The 16,771-nt window shown below is 32.4% G+C and overlaps 6 protein-coding genes and 1 pseudogene across 6 annotated transcripts; 3 read left to right on the forward strand and 4 right to left on the reverse strand. All coding sequences in view use genetic code 6, as the record gives it.

The window, feature by feature from the left end:
- Positions 1-7: 7 nt before the first annotated feature.
- SS50377_27015 (uncharacterized protein) lies at positions 8-6,430 on the reverse strand (the record flags this gene model as incomplete). Its single annotated transcript, XM_067910815.1, has 1 exon — positions 8-6,430. One exon carries the CDS (start codon positions 6,428-6,430, stop codon positions 8-10), a length of 6,423 nt encoding a protein of 2,140 aa, XP_067761502.1.
- A 228-nt stretch (positions 6,431-6,658) lies between these two features.
- Positions 6,659-7,282, forward strand: SS50377_27016 (uncharacterized protein; the record flags this gene model as incomplete). Its single annotated transcript, XM_067910816.1, has 1 exon — positions 6,659-7,282. The coding sequence occupies one exon, from the start codon at positions 6,659-6,661 to the stop codon at positions 7,280-7,282; it is 624 nt and encodes a 207-aa protein (XP_067761503.1).
- Positions 7,283-7,884: 602 nt separating this feature from the next.
- SS50377_27017 (uncharacterized protein) lies at positions 7,885-12,768 on the forward strand (the record flags this gene model as incomplete). The annotated part of the gene is made up of 1 exon (XM_067910817.1): positions 7,885-12,768. One exon carries the CDS (start codon positions 7,885-7,887, stop codon positions 12,766-12,768), a length of 4,884 nt encoding a protein of 1,627 aa, XP_067761504.1.
- Positions 12,769-13,127: 359 nt separating this feature from the next.
- SS50377_27018 (Omega-amidase) lies at positions 13,128-13,697 on the reverse strand (the record flags this gene model as incomplete). The annotated part of the gene is made up of 1 exon (XM_067910818.1): positions 13,128-13,697. The coding sequence occupies one exon, from the start codon at positions 13,695-13,697 to the stop codon at positions 13,128-13,130; it is 570 nt and encodes a 189-aa protein (XP_067761505.1).
- An 802-nt stretch (positions 13,698-14,499) lies between these two features.
- SS50377_27019 (uncharacterized protein) lies at positions 14,500-15,687 on the reverse strand (the record flags this gene model as incomplete). The annotated part of the gene is made up of 1 exon (XM_067910819.1): positions 14,500-15,687. One exon carries the CDS (start codon positions 15,685-15,687, stop codon positions 14,500-14,502), a length of 1,188 nt encoding a protein of 395 aa, XP_067761506.1.
- Positions 15,688-15,851: 164 nt separating this feature from the next.
- Positions 15,852-16,346, forward strand: SS50377_27020 (Hypothetical protein; annotated as a pseudogene).
- Positions 16,347-16,369: 23 nt separating this feature from the next.
- SS50377_27021 (uncharacterized protein) lies at positions 16,370-16,747 on the reverse strand (the record flags this gene model as incomplete). The annotated part of the gene is made up of 1 exon (XM_067910820.1): positions 16,370-16,747. The coding sequence occupies one exon, from the start codon at positions 16,745-16,747 to the stop codon at positions 16,370-16,372; it is 378 nt and encodes a 125-aa protein (XP_067761507.1).
- Between the last annotated feature and the right edge of the window lie 24 nt (positions 16,748-16,771).

Below are 16,771 nucleotides of genomic sequence, written 5' to 3' on the forward strand. Positions count from 1 at the left end.
TAAACCATCACTCGTACTGGTTGCACAGGAACAGGTAGGTGGCCAGGGCCATCTTCCGCTTGTACAGCACGTCGTCGCCCTGCACGAGCTTGTTCAGGGGGTTGTGGCTCATCACCTGCATGGCCTTCAGCGCGCTGTGGATGTCCTCCTTCATCTTCTGCACCTCCGTCTCGCCGCGGATGATCATGTCGCGCATGTTGAACGCGTGGAAGTACGCCAGGTCCAGCTGCCCCGCCACGAAGTCCCGCACCAGCATGTCCATCTCGGGCCGCTTCGCCTCGTTGCCCGTCTGGTGGTAGATGAACTTGTCTAGCCGGCTGAAGATCACGCTCGTCTGGTCCCGGTCCACCTGCAGCTCCGTCAGGGCGAAGTCCCGCAGCAGCCGGTACGATTCCCGGATGCGGGTCGTCGTGCGGTCCAGCGCCTGCGGCTTCTCCTTGATCATGAACGAGTACAGCTTGCCCCAGTCCTGCGAGTTCACGCGCTGACAGCTGCTCAGAATGAATAGGAATGAGTCTAGGTCCGCTGCAGCTTGTAGCTGCTTTGTCATCTGGCATTTCTCGATTCGTTCTAAGATGAATTATTTCACAATATCGTCATCATCATTATAAAATGATAATTTCATTGAGTCCACCATTCGTTGCTATGATCTAGGCATTTGCTGATTAGGGGCTATAGCCTGTCGCTAATTACCTGGTGGGGACACTGGCGGTGGACGCTATGCTAATACTTTAACTGGAACTGGAACTTAAGGTTCTTACCTTGGTTCCCCTTCATCAAAGCTAAACTTATTTAATGGATCAGAAAATAGCATTCTTTCGCATCTTACTGCACCTTCCAATACCTAAAAACGGTGTTTCATTGTTTCAGGAGTAATATCAGTTGTCTAAAAGAGCTCTTCTGGTGCCAATTTTGTCTTGCGAATAACCTAAAGTGCCCTAAATATTTGTTGGTCTGTTGGTTCTTTCACATCATCTAATATAAGTTTCTAACTTGATACATCAGGAACATCCCTACGAGCTGCCTTGTAAACCTTAAACATATCATGCGCAGCAGGTTCAAATTCAGTGGCAACACATGAATCTCGAAGGAAGTCAAAATGTTTTCTAGGCTTACTTCGCTCAGCCTACATGATTAAACCGATGGAATGTGGACCATAACCTGTCTCACTGGTGGCATGCATAAGAATATAGTCATGAGATCGGGACCAAATAAAAAGAATACGCTTATAAAGAGCAGTTATATATTCAAAATCTTCTTTAGCAATTTTCTGTTGATTTAGTAAGTGTAGAATACGATCTTCAGATGATCCAAAACAACCTAAAAAGCTGAGTTTCAGGAGCTTCAAGATCTCATATTGTTTCCTTAAATCTGTTTTTGCGCAATCGTTAATATAAAAACGTTCAGTATCAATAAGCATAAGTTTGAAGTCCTAATTAGTACGATCAGAAAAATATAAGCTGAACTTGTTATCTACAATCCAAAATTTCACATTAAGTTCCTCTATCTTCTTTGCCTGATCAACAATTCTGTCTAGCTATTTGATATCACTACTGTTAAGATCTCCATCCTTATAAAGAACATGAAAATCAAAATGAATATGGCTGCTGATGACTCCTTCAATTTCACGCTTATTTTCTGCCGTTAGAACATCTCCTTTGTTCTGTAATACACGATTTAGCCACTATAAAAATTCATATTGCTGTAATTTAATTTACATCAGTCTAGAACGCTGCAATCTACGGATCTATAGTCGAAGTTCATCTTTATTAGTAGTTAATTTTTCATATTTAAATGGAAATTCAAGCCCATATTATGCACTAAGAATAAGAAGTTGTAGTATTATGTTGATATTTTTTGTCCTACTCATAAGATCAGTTTTCTAGATACAGCGGTGAAATGTTTCAAACGGAGATGAACCAGATGATAATCCATAGCGCAGCAAAAGTTCCACACAAGTTTTGCGTTCAAGAGAGTCAATCTACTGTGCCTAATTATAAAGTTATCCGAAAAGATCCTTAATCTGTCCTTCAGAAAGATCATAAATGCGGTCTGAAATTGCATGTATAGATTTAGGCTATTAATCATATTGAACTCCAAATACTGGGTCCTATTAGAATACAACTATCTAGTTCCGCTAAAGATCTACATGTGACTATATAAATCGTTTCAGAATGAGTTAATAAAATACACTAACATTTTTATAGAACCACAAATCCTGAAATTATTATCGGGAAGCTTCTTCTACTTTCGCTTTCTGTTCGTCTGTCAACATATGAAACTTAGACAAAGTGGGCTGCTTCTTTTACATCTATGAAGAATAGTCATTGGAAACGATTTGTAGCAACACCTAGAAATCCTTATCTCCCCTGTCTGGTCCTTATTAAGTAGGTTGTTATCCAAATATATAACCTACCATATCTCTGGGACTAAGAACCATGGTTGTAGGAACAAATAATAAGTTTCGTTTTGCGTAGTAATATCGAGGATTATATTGGTCGCAAATACGACGTACAGCCAGTTTAAGTTAATTTAAACTAATTTTTCTAATTTAGTCGTCAAAGAATAAATATGGTGGTGGTGTCTGAATTGTTCGTGTTATTGGAGTTTGAATAAGTGGTTCCACTACACTATTAAGACGACTTAACGGTTTTAGCATTTAAACTTACTACTTTACGATAGGAGACACGAAACTAGGGGTTTAACTTTTTAATTACTATTAAATAAATTTACGTTATTTGGTTGTTGGTGGCATACGGAAATCAGATACTTAACCTGTAAAGGCTTTAATATCAATATCAAGACCAAACGCTCCCTGAATTAGTGAATTTTAAGTAAAACCGATCTCAACTGCTTACATTACCTCCTCTGATGACTTGCTTTAACGGTATCTCTGAATAACTTTGTTGAGATGTTCTGTAGGTAAAAATGCAACAGAGTTGTTACAGGATATAGTTTTTAAAACTGAGCTAAAGAAGCGATGTAAAACAAATAACTATGCCTATTATTAAGTCTCTGTATTAAAGAAATGTTTCTAACTAATTTTTATTCCATGAAACACTGAATTTTTCGGTCCAAAATTCATTATGTTTGACATCAAATTCGTAATCAGTAAATTATCACAAGCAATACAACGAGTATAGAAAGTCGATGCGGAAATTAAATGAACTCCAAAGTCTGACCCATAATCTGCCTATTTTAAATGTGTTTTAATTAATTCTTCAATGAAAAAGTGCTACTTTTCTGGTATGAACCTCTCTAAAATATTGGAAACTCGGTTTATCTTTAGGAATCTTACAGAAAAAGCACAAAACTCGGCAAAATCAGCTGCCTTATTGGCAAAGCTCTCAATAAATTAAGAAGCTGAATCATAGAAGCTAAAAGAGTTCTAAAAATAGATTTTACGGAAATCGAAGTTATAGTAAATTGCTTGTAAAGGAACAAATAACTCAAAAGGGCAAGCTTAAGCTAAAACTCTGGTAATAGGAAGGTCAGCAAAGGTGCTCAGTTAAAGGTTGGTTAATACACCACCCTAGCGTACGACCTAATCAGCAACTAGATAACTGATGATAGCATTTTAAGGAGCATAGTTTTACCGATGAGGTTCAAAGCACCCTCCATATGATAATATACGCGCTCTATCTATCAGTGATGTGAATGCAATAAAGCGCTCACGTTGCTGTATCTCATTTTCTGTTTAGAATACAGTATCATATAACTATCTATTAGTTTCCTCATCCAAATACTAATGTCCACCACGAATAACTATATTATCATAACGGCACCCTCCTTAGTACGCTACAGTGATTAGTTATTTATTTAAAATAAAATCGACAGCGCCTGGTTGATTCTCGCTAGAAGAAAAAAATTCCCCTAATTTCCAATTTTGATTTATTTTACCGCCCCATTTATAACTAGCACAATCTTCAGCTATTGAATCCATAGGTTATTCACAAATATCACAGGTTTTTCCATTAAGGATAGCCTTTTATCCATCTAGGCACTCACTACAAATAGTTGTATCTGGATAACTACTATTATTGCGCTAAAAACATTGAATAAACTGATAACTATCATTTTATAGTTTAGCAAGAGGAAGATATATATAACTTTTGATAACTGCCTTTCCACGTTCAACTCGCTTGACATCGTAGCTATTTATATCAGATACCTTAACTTCTCTTGAAACTGCCATAAACTAGCTCACAATCTGTTACCCGCATGATGCATTGTTAAAAATCATAAATTTGTTAATCTGATCCGAAATTTACTATTACGACTGCGATATAGTAGGGAATTAATTATTGTAGTAAAGTACCATACCTTTGTCAAAATTTGTATTGCATAAATAATAAAAGGAATTGATTGAATCTAGTTAATAATAATTAACAATCTTATCTGACACAGCTACTTCAATGTAGCTTAATCCAGAAAAGTCGTAAAACTGAGTTGAAAAATGAGAATTTGGTAGCTTAGATCCGTAAATATGCGAAGCAAATACATGCAAATTGAACTTGCGATTTATGTTAAAAATCTAAATTAAAGATGCTTGCAAAATGAGCTCATTTTAATTATAGTGGTTCACAGTCATCCTAGTAAATTTATCGGTTAAATGCGTCGAATTTGAGCTTTCCTACTGCAAAGATGCCCCAAGCGCAGTATAATCATATGGTTAGTTTATAGCACAGTTTCCATCGAAACCTGAGACTTTTATGAAGTTAATAATTGAATTAAAAAGCTTTTAGCCGTCTTGTTTGGCTGCATGCGCCGAAAAGTAGTTCTTTTTTAATTGGTAAAACTCCTGCATCGACTGGTGTGGCACTTATTAACGATAAACCAGCACCTGCTCCTCGATAGAGTTTTCAGCCAAAATCGTGAAAACTGACGGCTACACGACCCCCAGCTACTGGTAAAAGATGTTAACAATCAGCTCAACCTGCCGTGTAGAAACGAACGGCAGCAGAACAAATCCAGGGAGCTGCTTGGACACGAATCCGTTGTGGATTTGGGTTGTCAAAGTGTACGAAATCAGCGCAGATTCTCCCAGCAAAACGACGCTCAAACGGTCGCTGGAACCGCTGAAATTTACTTCCTTATGCAGCTGGAATTTGAGCTCAACAAGGCCGCTTTATATCAGATGTTTCTTCACGCTCGGTAGCGTGAAATCTGGCACGACCATTAGGACTTGCCCGACGCCGAAATTCGAGAAGGAGCGCACGAATCCGTCGATTTCAGCCTTGCGGCCCACCTCTGGAATTTGACTTTCCTCGGCCGAAAAGTCGTCCTGAAGCCACAGATTCTTTAGGATTTGGCCCGTGAGGTACGCCGTGAAGGAGAGATATGAAACATGTGATTTGCTAGATAGTTTCTCCTTTCGCAGCTTGTTATCGCCCAAAACCCGCTGAGCTACGATATCAGAGTCCAAGAATTGTTTAATTCGAGTTTATTCTGCCAGGGAGACATCATATTTGTAAACAATGGATTTGGAGCCTATTGAAATGTCCGGTTTCAGATAAGAAAGATGGCGTGGAATTGTGTTATTTTCACTTAAAATGTTGTTGAAATATCCTATTTCGACTGCTGCGAAGAGCTACTCCACTTGTTGTGCAGAAAGCCGGTCAATTTTGAGAAGAAAACGCGCATAAGACTCTAAAAATGAAGCATTTCGCAATAAAAGGCATTTTCGTTTGCACATTATTGTTTGTAGTGGTTTGTTTGTTATTAATAGCTCATAGCGATTGTTATCGTCCTCAGATATGAAAATTACGTCGCAATCATCGTCATAAATAAGGCTTGATGTTATTCCCAGGCGTTCTAATCGCTATGCTGTTGCATAGTAATCATATCCAAAAACAGCGATCTTACCTTTTCCTTTCATCTGAAGATAAAAAGCAATTATTTCAGCTACATCAGCAGATAATGACCACACTGCATAGTTATCTCCTGTAAGAAACTCTGGGAAAGGATAATCCAATAGGCGCTGCCGCACTTTAGCATATATCGCATGATTTTTTTATGTAGGAAGGGGGAAAACTAATGCTTTAGCAATAGCTTCTTCGAGCGATGTAGTAGTAGCAAAACCTGGAGTAGCTTATTGTTGCTTTTCAGGCATTATGGCCTTCTCAAGGTTAGGTATATACATATCACCACCTGGAAAACGAAATTGAGAGACAAATTTACCATTTTTGTAAAACTAATTCGCTGGCTATAGACGTTCATTTGTAAGATCTACTTTATATCGATAAAATATTGATAGCTAATCCTTGAACGTAGCTGCTTCTAACGCTGAAATCCAGAATGGTTACTAAGGATTTGTAGTTACTACAAGAAATAAGTGTTCTTATTATGTAAATTTTTAACCAATTATGTGCGTCACAACCTACCCTCCTAACGAACAAGGAGGTTACTTAAGAATATCTTTAACAAGCATTATAAAAGGGTATAATACTATATAATAGTATAATATTAGTCTATTATCAAGAATTAATTATATTTAACTTGTTATTAGTAAACTGGTTATTTATTATTATATCAAATAATTATAATAATTTTTAAACCATTGCTACTATGGTTTTTATATTGCAAATTGTAATATTATTTAATTGTACTTATCTCTATTTAATATAATTCTATATACATAATATATTAAATAATTAAAATGTATAATGCCTTTAGTTATGAAGTTTAGTCTAAATTACCAGATAATATGAAGCCTTAGCTTATTATTTAATAAAAATCTTCAGCTAAATCTGAATGTTTAACTATTTTTTAAGATCCTAGATACCCTATCTGGATACCAAAATCAGAATTAATTTATTAATATTAGGAGTTATTAGATGAGTTTTCTGTGGCTAAATCATTGTTTAGGAATGATATGATATAACCTGTAGCTGTACTTCATATTCAAAATTTATCATACTATTAGTTTAGGTTCCCGTTAAAAGATATATTTGTTTTAGTCGAGGATGCTGAAAAAATATAATAAAAAAGAACTATATAAGAACCAAAATTTAATATAGCATTGTAACATTTAATTAAACAGTTTGATTAAGATTTGATGACACTATGGTCTAATAGTATTAGTTTAGAATCAGCAATATATTATTTGATTAAATATTTTAGAAAACAAGTTATAGTTTTTACATAATAAAATTATTATAGATTGGCATAGACATTATTTAATTTAGGGATTACTTCAGCTTATAATATGGATTATGATGCTTAAGTTATTATTTAATAAGATTTTACTTATAGTATAAAAGTTAATATTCTTAAATATTGATATCTAGTTTAGATAAATAATACAATGGAACAGTCCAATGCTAGAAATTGGTTATCACTGAAAATTCAATCTTAACATCGTTTTAATCTCAATTCTTAGGGATAAGTTCATAACTAGAAAACTATCATTTAGAAAACATTCTATAAACTTAATAACAGACGGTCAGCAATAAAAATATTGGATCATCATCTAGGATTTTGTATAGTAACCTATCTTTGATATAGTAAATTGAATCTAAAGAAATATTTTAATTACATCCTTTATCTTAGAAATTATTTAGTGAAGTAAGAAGCAAAAATGATACCTTTACTAATTCATAGTTTATAGGATATAATACAAATCTATGCCATTAATTTTTAAAGGTTTAACAAACGTTAGAAGAAACTTCAGGCAAAAAAGATTTATTGGATAAACTTCGCATTGGATTATCACATATTAAAATATTTAATTATATTGTTATAGTACCAAATTATTGTTATGATATAGTTTTATCTTATTATTAGCAGCAAAATATAAGTATTAACTTAGATTTAGAAAATTAGCAACACTCTACTACTATTTTAACTGATTCTTAACTAATATCTTATTTAAAGGTAACGTAAATGAAAGGGGCGTTTATCAATCCAACTTATTTAGCTAAATTTGTAATATTTCCATTTATTTCGACAAGACTTACTGAAATATATGTGGAACAGCTATATTAGTTACATGACATTAGTATTCCGTTTATATATATTTTAATTACACTTTTAAGTATTGAAGAATAGCTATTAGTTTTTAAATAACAACAATCTATTTAGGTATATGAAGAATTTGAAATATTTAGCTAGAGCATATAAAATTTTAACCTTGAATTTAATAATCCATTTGAACTATCTAATTAGGTAAATAGTCTTATTTAACAGCATGGGTTTGATCTTAAGTAAAATATTACTACAACATTAACAACAGAGTAATTAAATAATGCTAAAGAGGATTAATATCTTACAAATAAAGAAGTTAATAATAATATGAATCATTCTATTCCATATGAACTAATTTTATAAAGTTCATATCATGATATTTCGCTGATAAATAAAAAGTTTAATACTCATCGTATATCTAAAGTATATTTTCCCAATCATCATTTAGATTAACATATTTTCTAGCATAGCGGTTTATCCTATTTAAATTTAGTAAAATCTGAACAATTATAATTGTAGGATTGCTATAATATGATATATGGCCAAAACTTATAAATATCATGTGAGGATTCCTTTTATGCTAGTAATTTAATTCAATAATAAAATAGCAGTTATTAAGATTATTATAAAAAGATTTTTGCAATTTAAGAAGAATCAACATTTTCTTTAGATCTTTTATAGACATTTTTAGATTCTAACTATGCAATAAATCCATTAAATATTCAGTCCTATGATACACTTGAAAGCAGTAATAACATAAAGCATTATGCATATATGCCTTCATATATATTGTATCCTCATAACTATGAAATTATAAAGGTATATCATAATAATTTATTGGCATCAACGTAGTAGGACTAAAGTACTTTATGTCTTGGTGAATTATTTGATTAAGAAGAAAAAAAATTACCAAGAATTAACTTTCTTTAAAATAAATAGATATCTATTGTCTCATATTAAGGTGGTACCATTCATAATAATGTGCTAATTAGAGGAATGTCTAAACACCTTAATTAGAATCTTTAAAATACACTATTACACCATATTTAAAATTCTTCTTTAAACAACGAAGATTAAATTAAAAGATTATAAATCGCATTAGGGTTATTAGATAATACAAGACTGTTTTCGTATGCAGGGGTTTATTAGGGCTTCGATTAAAATATTATGAAAACACCATAATTTATTATCAATTACCTATTATTGGATAACATAAATAGTACATAATAAATCCAGCATATTCCATTAGAATAGTTGCTTAAATATTGTGCATCATATGAATTATTTATTTATATGTAAGTATTTAGACAAAATGTTACTAATAATTTATAATTTTCTTAAGTAAATAATAGGTTTTATTCTGCCCAAATTGATTTTATAATAACAAACATACAATCATTATAAGATTTTTCAGATAGCGCATAGTTTTCTATGATGTTTTTTGAAAAGGTATAATTATAATCGTTATCAGATAGATTTTTACCTAATAGATTTATTAGTTTCTTTGAATTAATGATTACATATTATTTTGAGAACAATCCTTCATAAGCTTAGAAATGTAAAAATTTAATTTCAACTCCATTGTTTTATACCAAAATGATTGCTTCTGATAATCATCTATTGTTTTTGTTGCTTTGTAATAATAAATTCGTAAAATCTAGCTAAATTTTATAATAAGTATTAATTAAATAGTAATCATTAATAAGTAAAGATGTAAAAATTTTATAAATAACTTAATTTAATCATTTTTTCTTATCCCTTCTTAGAACAATATCAATAAATAGTAAAGCAGAACTACTAGAGTAAGATCAAATAATCATTAGTAAAGAATGTATTTCTAAAATTTAAAATGAAATATTTTTTGATCATAAATTTATGTTACCAGGTCCAAAATTTTTAGATTTAGATTAAAAAATATTCAATAGTTAGCTTTTGTATAAATAAATTTCAATTAAAAAAGATAGTTCTTTTCAAAAACCATCTAGTCCAGTTAAACCAATAAAAATTGAATTAAAATAGCAGCATTTATAAATTTCACTACCCTCCCTTCCATTTAATCCTTAGAATATCGCAATAAAATAAGAAGAACTTTAAAAATTATCACCATAGGTTGAAACTCTAAAAATATAAACTCATAAATTAGTTGTATAAGAGAATATGAACCAAGTTTTATTCTTCGATTAGATTTTGTTAAAAGCAGATAGAAATTAAGTATAACATGCAATTAGACGTATAATTTCACATTATTCTTGTAGAAGTTATTACTTTAAGAAAAACTTATTATATGTTCCTAATGTTAGAATTATTTCAGCTGAAGATGCCATTTCCCATTAAATAGGTTTTAAAGTCAATGACTACGATCCCAAAAACTCATCTTAATAAAATTTTGATATTTTGTTATAAATTTTGACTAATGATTTTTAACTTCAGAATAAGAATAAAACACCTAATATTCATAAATTTTGTACTGTATTTAACGAAGAGATTAAGAAAAAGCTAGATGCAGTTTGTTTCTTGCCATAACTAAATTTAGAATTTTATAAAAATTTTAATGTGTTTTCTTAATGGATAATTAAACGTACATTATAGGCCGAGTGTGATCTCAACAGAGGACTGATGGTAGTATTTGATCAAGATCCAGTCATGGGGATAAATCTTAATTAAAAATAAGAATGGAATTAGCTTAGTAACAAATATAAATTTTCTATTTTCACAGATTCCATTTATAGTTTGTCAGATAGTAAAGCACTATAATTATATAATTAATTAAAATCAGAATGCGACTAATATGATAAAGAGTATAGAGATAGGCAACTATTAATGCTAATTAAAATTGGAATAGGTACCGGTTCAACACCGCTAGAAACATATTACCGATTTATTTAAAAAGATGATCCATATAAAGTTTCAAAATCTTTAACGAGTTTTGTCAACTTACTTACTCTTTGCTTTGAAAAAAAACTGGAATTTCCTTATAAAGTTCCATCTGTCACTGCTAACATGGAGGAATTTTAACAATCATTATATAGATTAGAACATATGAGATTCCTGCATATAAAATTATAATAGTTTGATTTCCTTCAATGGCTATCTAGGCTATCCGAATTAAAAGCTAGTTCTATCACAATTTAAGAGAAAGAACACATATAAATTATTATATAAAGATAAATGTGCAACAATATTACTAAACTTTATCCAGATTATGCTGAAAACTTAACAGTAGAGGAAGAGAAATCGGTTAAATTAATTGGTGATTAAGCAAGTTTAATTGATGCTTCAAATTAAGTTTTGTGGAAAGTTGATATCAAATTTAATGAATTTTTACCAGAAAATGATCCAAAATATAATATGCTTAGACATTTTAAGTTAGAATTCTTTGCTATTAATGATTATGAATAATCATACGTTAGGAAAGCATGGGAAATTACTTTATAATATAAATTACTTTTTATTGCTTTATTTGGCACAAGTCGCCAAGATATTGAAAGATTAATAAATTAATAGAATGGAATTTTACCACTAGACCAACAAATGATTGAGCATGTTTTTAAATAAATTCAATCCTTATGGAGCAGACTGCATGATTTTATATTAATGCACATAATTACCGATATGGGTTATACTGAAGCTATGATGCAGTCGATAGTCGGAAAAGATACCAGGCAGAAATCTAAGCACGTCGAATTTTTACGCTAGGGCTTTTTTGTAGACGAAGAATCGTTTAATATCACTTAGACTCCTTTATACTATATTTTCGTAGAAGTCAAAAATGCTATTCCAGACACCAGCTAACAACCTATAATTCTTAATACGGCAACGCTTAATGAGTATCTTAGCATAAAATAACACTTAGTATAACCAACCATTCAGCAAATTATTAAAGCAATAACTATTCTAAGATCCAAAAATCCAGATGAAATTTTTGTACCAATTTCTGTCTCTAAAGAACTCTTAACTCGCAGAGTTGAACATATTGCTCACGCATTACGCTGTGAGCGAATTCTTGCATGCGATCCGCTTCAAAAATATCTCCAAGATAAAGCAGTATCATTAGCACCAATTTATCCTCAAATGAAACCATTTATCGAACCAAAGATTCTACCTGTATAGCCAGTAATTAAAATTGAAGCGGAACCGCTTTAAAAGTCGATGAAAATCAAAAAAATTCCCGCCTTATAAATACCTAATGTATCCTAAATTTTGACTCAGAAGGTCCCAAATATCTAGTTTCTAGCCCCTCAAAATGAGTCTATTCATCCCTCTAAGCTCGCAGCGCGCGTTATCAAAAACACGAAGCTGTAATTTTATTTGCAGCCTAAAACAGAGATTTTAGAATTTGTTGGGGATCTAATTAATAACAGCACACATATTCAAAATATAGACGTATTCCTCATTACTTAAATTCTACAGGACCCAACAACAGAATGGGCTAGATTGTATACTTTTTTGATTAATTTCCAGCCCAAACCATCGAAATATACGGAAATTTACAAAAAAATTGCAGTGAAAACTGGAGAAACCGACAGCTACAGAATCGTAGCGAAGGGAAAGCAACACTTTGAGCTTGTGGAGAGCTTTATTTTGGATTAAATAGATGCTGCATATTCGGTGGCTTATGCAATGCGAAAAGCGATCATTGAGGGGGTCAAATGCGAAGAACTGAAGGGAAAGATTCATAATAATCTGAAAATTGCTGCAATTTGGGGTTAGGAATTGGTCTTCTAGTGTCTAAAAGATAAAATGGAGTATTAGTAAAAATTGTGTTTGAGCCTTTATTTCATGCTGAGCGAGGAAGTGGAGTGATTGATTGATTTTGTTAGATGAGTGGTGTCTTATTGCTTATACATGATAATTTTGACTTATAAAGTTGTAATTAATATTATATAAGTTATAAAATTTACTATTAAAATATTTGTATCTTCTTTGTGGTGTTAATTAAAGAGAATTAAATATAAAAATTAAGCTATAAATCACTTAAGAATTTGCATAATCTATCTTGTCAAATGTATATTTTTACAGTAAGAATCTTTTAATTTTAGCTTTTTTGTTTAGCTTTCTATGTTTCTTGTTGGGCTGTAAGCCCTGAATGGCAGATGTTCATCTGAGTACATTATTAAATGAACCTTATCGACAAATGAAACTTATATAATAATTGATCATATTCACTTAAAAATGTAGAATCCTTCATTACACTCTTTGCATGATACTTCGCTTTTATTATTCGGTTTATAATACACAATATCATTTTATACACCTAAATCATCAATTCTACAGCATCCCAGTACACAACAATCATTTTCAAGTTGTTTCGCCTGGAGCATAATTTTCCAAATTGCTTATGGTAATGGAGGCCAATTGCCTATGTAAACAATACTTTCAACTTTTTAGTCGCTATACATAGTTATTGATCTTCGTACATCACAGCAAATTAGAATTAATCTATTCTAAGCAATGAAGAAATGCTATCTTTCGGCAAAAAATTCTATTCTTTTGTATTTCTCATCATTAGAAACCCTAAATGGGATGGATTTAATTTATAAAATGTTAGGGAATGCGTAGCTTCTAATCTCATATTATGATTTTTCAACAGTTACCAATCCACAAATTATAGAAGTCTGCAGTTATTTAGCAGAATTATGAAGAAATATACTTGTTTACCCATTCGGGACTTCTGCTAAATACGCAGGATCAATTTAATATCCTGTAAAAAATGTTTGAGGTATAATGAACATTTAACTATCTATTTTACAAAAATTTAACCTTTAGTGAATATATGCTTTTAGTTATACATTGCTACGCCATTCTGATGGTAGTAAAATAACACAAAAGTTATTCATTTATTTTTACATTATATTATAGATTAGTTTATATATACTTTATATTTGATACATTAATTAAAAAATTAGTAAACTAAAAATATATAAGGAATTAAATATATGCTTTATTTAATATTAATAAATATGATATGATATAATGGTGCTGTATACATTTTTAGATTATTTTAAAATACCATTTTCTATGAAATTTAATAGAAATAAATTGACCCTTAGAATTTACTATATATCAAGATAAAGAAATATCAAAGTGTAATTATTAATGCTTACAATAATTTATACTCTAATATAGAATCTAATAAAGTTATCAATTGCTAGTTAAATTCATTACTCCAATTATTAAGCTAAATTTTAAGTTATCTTATACTTATCAACAATGATCAAGTAGTATATAATAAACTGTAGCTGTAATTATCACACCACGTATTTATTTACCATAATAAAATATAACTAAAACGTTAGTAAACATATCAACTGCGTGTTTTATTAACATTATTTTAAAGATATATGAAAAAAATTTTAGTGAAAATTATTTAAACAGAATTTTACAATCATATATTTCTATGTATATAAAGTAGATATGTTATTAAACTGATTCCTTGCTGAAAAGATAAATGGCATAAATTGGTAAAACTTATTATTAATAGTAAAATACATTACATGTAAATTTAAAAATATATAATTGAACGATACTTTTCACTCACTTATACTGCCGTAAACGCTCTTTAATAGACTCGACCATTTCATCATTGTCCTGAATTTGAATTTTCAATTCACTAACTATTAATTTTTAAGCATCTGCTTCGATTTAAGCGCTCCATGGATGCATTGTCTTATCTAGGCGGCATTATAAAATATGCAACTTTTCAATTTCTTTTTAAAGACGATTTTTGTCATCTATCACAGTATTTTGTAAAATTTTCAAATCATTAATCTAACTCTAGACGAATTAGTCCTATAACGATTACTAAAGATTTACTTAAACCTAAAAAGGTTGATACTACAAAGAATTAATTGTAAGTGCACTACGACGACTATGTTAAGATGGAAAATCTTAAAAAACTGAATCATCAACTTTTTAGTTTTAACTAATTCTCATTGAATTTAGTTTTTCATTCCTTCTATTTCGTTCTTCAGTTAAAAATTTATTTTTAGCCTAAAAAGCAACACTTTCAGCACGTTCTTATAGTTATCCCTAAGAAATCTTTAATGCAGCTTTTAGGATGTTTTCGGTATAGTTTATTTTTGCGTTCTTCTCATAAAAATCTAAAGCCTCTAAAACCCTCAATTTATCGTTTTTAGCTGCTTAATAATGGTTTAAAAGCGAAATAAAAGAGGTTTATAGTAGTTTTAAATCTATATTTTGACGTATTTCATCGCATTTTTCATAGCATAAAACTCTATAATTAAAAAACTGAATGGCTGTTTTGAACGTGTTTTAGAGAACTGCAAAATTTCTTTTTTGCTAAAATTTGGTGATTTGCTTTCCTCTAATTTTCTCACGAGCTATCTAAGTAAATTTAGCTAAAATAGCTTGCTTTTTTGCATTTTAAATACAAAATAATGCATTATTTGCTATATTATTTAAATCATCTATTTTTGATTTAGTTGTTAAAAGAGAACGTACAGCTTTGTGTAAAACATTTTGATCGTATATACATTTGGCTTCATTTTGGAGTTAATGAGCTGGCTATAACACGTTATTTTTCCACTATTTTATAAAGAATGTAAGAAGATATTTTGCGCGAAATTCACATGCTTTAAATGTATTTTCAACTCGCCTTGAGTTATGGTGTTATTTAAGTTTTGGATAATTTTTTAAATTTTAATAGTATCGCTTTTTGAGATTAATAAGGTAAAATTAGAGTACTTAATGTTGAGTTGGCATTTTTGAAGAAATATATGTTTCATTATATTATAATGTTAATAGTTTATTTAAAAAATTAATTACTATACAAACAATAATTTTCATAAAATAGTCTTATTGATGTGAGGAACCAATGCTAGCTTTATAATAAGAATATTGTAAATAATTGTATAAAGAAGGGAGCAATCCTGAGCAGCTGCCAGCGCGTGAACTCGCAGGACTGGGGCAAGCTGTACTCGTTCATGATCAAGGAGAAGCCGCAGGCGCTGGACCGCACGACGACCCGCATCCGGGAATCGTACCGGCTGCTGCGGGACTTCGCGCTGACGGAGCTGCAGGTGGACCGGGACCAGACGAGCGTGATCTTCAGCCGGCTAGACAAGTTCATCTACCACCAGACGGGCAACGAGGCGAAGCGGCCCGAGATGGACATGCTGGTGCGGGACTTCGTGGCGGGGCAGCTGGACCTGGCGTACTTCCACGCGTTCAACATGCGCGACATGATCATCCGCGGCGAGACGGAGGTGCAGAAGATGAAGGAGGACATCCACAGCGCGCTGAAGGCCATGCAGGTGATGAGCCACAACCCCCTGAACAAGCTCGTGCAGGGCGACGACGTGCTGTACAAGCGGAAGATGGCCCTGGCCACCTACCTGTTCCTGTGCAACCAGTACGAGTGATGGTTTACTGAACATAAAGGAACTCAGAGGACGCGGTCCAGCGTCTGCTGCACGAGGTGGTACTTCCCGGGGTAGAACTTCGCGGTCTCGTCGTAGCTCTCCTGGAACGTGTCCACCACGAGGTCCACCAGCGAGTCGAACTGGCGCACGAAGCTGTAGATGCTCTTCGCCTGCTCGCAGAACAGCAGGTGGTGCGCGGGCACGTTGGGGAGCAGCGCCGCCATCTGCTGCCTCACGGCCTCCTGCTGCTCCGCGCCGTCCACCTTCGTAACCACGAGCAGCTTGTTGCACCTGTCCTGCACGGCCCTGAGCGTCTGGAAGGCCGCGGCGCACGGGGTGAAGCTGGCGTCGAAGAGCGTGCCGTTGGCCACTACGATGACGAACTTCCTGGCGGTGTCCATTTGCGTGGTTCGCAGAACTATCGG

This window comes from Spironucleus salmonicida, chromosome 7 (assembly GCF_000497125.1).
Source record: "Spironucleus salmonicida strain ATCC 50377 chromosome 7, whole genome shotgun sequence".
Taxonomy (NCBI): domain Eukaryota; phylum Fornicata; order Diplomonadida; family Hexamitidae; genus Spironucleus; species Spironucleus salmonicida.